Here is a 2,783-nt window from a genome sequence, read left to right as displayed (position 1 = left end):
GCTCACCATAAAAACCAGAAAGAAAACGTTTTCTCAAAATGAAAATACGAATATTTTGGCAGGAATAGACGAAATAAATAGACAAAGCCAAAGTCAATTTTCAGGCAACTTGCATATAGCTAAATTGATTCTATCCACCTAGCATCTTAAACTATGAATGATGCCACGTGAGCAAGAAATGCAAGTCTGACATATCCTCCCTAGGACGTAACACATGGGCAAGACATGTCAGCGTGGCACATTTGTTGAATTACTAGTACTAAATTATTACATGAGCACTTCAGAAGTTGGAGCGATCAAAGCGGAGAGATCGTCAGTTGATTTTTACTACTCCTACACTACACAGGTCGTCCAGTTGAGAACGCACACTGCACTGCCCTCTGCTGCAGTGGTGCAGTTGTAGCACATCGTGCAACAGCAGACAACGGGTCGTCCCCTACCCAAGGCATTGAATTCTCTCCCTGGCCCTCGCGTCGTACTTGCAAGAATGCAGCGCATCATGCGTCTTCAATGCGGCGCCCTCCCTCTGCCCGTCAGCTCGACCACTTATTATCAGCGCCCTTTTTCCCCCACTCTCGTTGTTCGCAGCAGCAGGTGAAAATCCGGGGCATTTATGACCCTCCGGCATCCCCTTCCGCCTATAAATCCGCCCCCGCATTGATTGCCCACGTCCCGTCTTGCTGCTCTCCTTGTCTGTGTCGCCAACCGCCCAGGCTCCACTCTCGCTGCCTACTACTCCTCCTACTCCGGTGGTTGATACGTCAAGGATCTGGTCGGCGGTGAGCGTGTCCGTTTAGTCGGTGGTGGTGGTGCGCCGGCGCCATGGGGAGGACTCCCTGCTGCGAGAGCAGGCAGGGGCTGAAGAAAGGGCCGTGGACGCCGGAGGAGGACAAGCTCCTCGTCGACTACGTCCAGGCCAACGCCCCCGGCAACTGGCGCATGCTCCCCAAGCTCGCCGGTACGTGCCTTGCCGCCCAACAGCCATGCCCATGCATGCGCTCTTGCTACTAGTAGTTCCTTTCTACGGCCCTTTCTTCAGCCATGCCCCGTGCGCGCGCACAGGGATGATTTGTTTGGTTGGGCGATTTGGTTGAGGTGACGAGGGCGCGTGCGTGCGTGCAGGGCTGAACCGGTGCGGCAAGAGCTGCCGGCTGCGGTGGACGAACTACCTCCGGCCGGACATCAAGCGCGGGCCCTTCACCCCCGAGGAGCACAAGTCCATCCTCCAGCTCCACGCCATCGTCGGCAACAAGTCAGTGCTCCTCCTACTACTGTTAACACATTTCGTGCCACTACAGTATACGTGCGTATCTTCGCATGTATATTGAATGAGGATGCTCATTGAATGATCAACGAACGATGTCATTTATTAAGCCATCTGCGTCTCGCTGACCATGTGCATCCAAAGCCGACGCTCTGACGTTGTTCTATCGTGGTGCTCGATCTTCTGCTTCTCAACCAGGTGGTCCATGATCGCGGCGCAGCTGCCCGGCCGGACGGACAACGAGATCAAGAACTACTGGAACACCAACCTCAAGAAGCAGCTCCGCCAGGCGGCGCTCGTCGGCGAGAAGCACCACTCCGCCCTGGCCAGCCCAGGCGCCTCTGCCGGCGCCGGCTGCCTCGCCGCGCGCCACACGGCCCAGTGGGAGACCGCCCGCCTCGAAGCCGAGGCGCGCCTCTCCATGCTCTCCACCTCCGCCGCGACCACCAGCGTGACCGCCTCCTCGTCCTCCTCCACCGCCGCGGCCGGGGGCGAGCACGGGGCCGACGCGCCGTCCGACGTCTTCCTGCGCCTCTGGAACTCCGAGGTCGGGGACACATTCCGCCGCAAGTCCGCGGGCCGTGCGGCGCGCGAAGGGTCGGCGCCACGCGAAGGAGCGCAGCTGCCAGCCGCGGCGCCGTTGCCTCCGCCCGGGGACGACTCGTCGGCAGCGTCCAACGTGACGACGGCCGTGACGACGGAGGAGTACCAGGTGTTCCTGGAAATGGCGGCCGAGGAGCTGGGCCTGTTCCACGGCGGGTTCTCGCTGTACCCGCCGGCGGACGGCCTGTTCGCCGAGTTCGAGTGAGGCTAAGCTAGGGGTTTCGTATAGCTAGCTAACGTAACGTACGATGCGCACTATGCATGCGTCCGCGTACGTACATACGTGTGTGTGTGGTGCACATGACAGGCGCAGGCGTGTGCATGTCGTGTGTTGCCGTGGCGTGTGTACGTATATGTACCGTGCAGTGTAGCAAATGTGCGCGTCAGTGTGTACGACTGTACGTGGGTGATGGCAGGGTTCTCTAGGGCAAGTGTTTTTTATTCGACTGCTCTAGCTAGCCAGGAGTCTAGGACAGGACACGGCAGGATGTCTGCCGATGCTTGCCGTGGACTTCTCGAGCCCTCTTTGATTTATGGTGTTTGTGTACGTTTGCTTACTTTTCAAGGGAAAAAGTTTATTTTAAATCCTGAATTCGTACGGCTTCGGCAAAACGAACCCTAAGTTAAAATCCCGGTCGAGTCAAAATCCCGGTCGATTGCACCCTAAACTATACAATCCGGATCTAAATTAAACCTTCGCGTCGTTTGGATGGACGGGATTGGGAAATTTCGCAGAGGGCGCACACCAACTCCCTGCTGGGCCGGCCCCCTTTAGTTTTTTTCTGTTAAGAAACAAAAATTCGTAAAGGGCACTACACCCTGCTCCCTGGCCGGCCCACACAAGTTTTCATTAAAAAACAAAAAAAATAAGCGCCCGGTCTGGCTCGAAAACAAAAAAAGTTCACATTAAAAAAAG

General features: G+C 56.6%; 1 protein-coding gene across 1 annotated transcript; it reads left to right on the top strand.

Moving 5' to 3' along the window:
* Positions 1–630: 630 nt before the first annotated feature.
* LOC123049607 (transcription factor MYB17) lies at positions 631–2,308 on the top strand. Its single transcript, XM_044472507.1, has 3 exons — positions 631–958; positions 1,123–1,252; positions 1,463–2,308. The coding sequence occupies exons 1-3, from the start codon at positions 823–825 to the stop codon at positions 2,070–2,072; spliced, it is 876 nt and encodes a 291-aa protein (XP_044328442.1). The 5' UTR covers positions 631–822; the 3' UTR covers positions 2,073–2,308.
* Positions 2,309–2,783: the final 475 nt, after the last annotated feature.

The sequence above is a fragment of the Triticum aestivum genome, chromosome 2D (genome assembly GCF_018294505.1).
Source record: "Triticum aestivum cultivar Chinese Spring chromosome 2D, IWGSC CS RefSeq v2.1, whole genome shotgun sequence".
NCBI classification, from domain to species: Eukaryota; Viridiplantae; Streptophyta; class Magnoliopsida; order Poales; family Poaceae; genus Triticum; species Triticum aestivum.
Note: the sequence above shows the minus strand (reverse complement) of the source record. Positions and strands in the feature narration are given on the sequence as shown.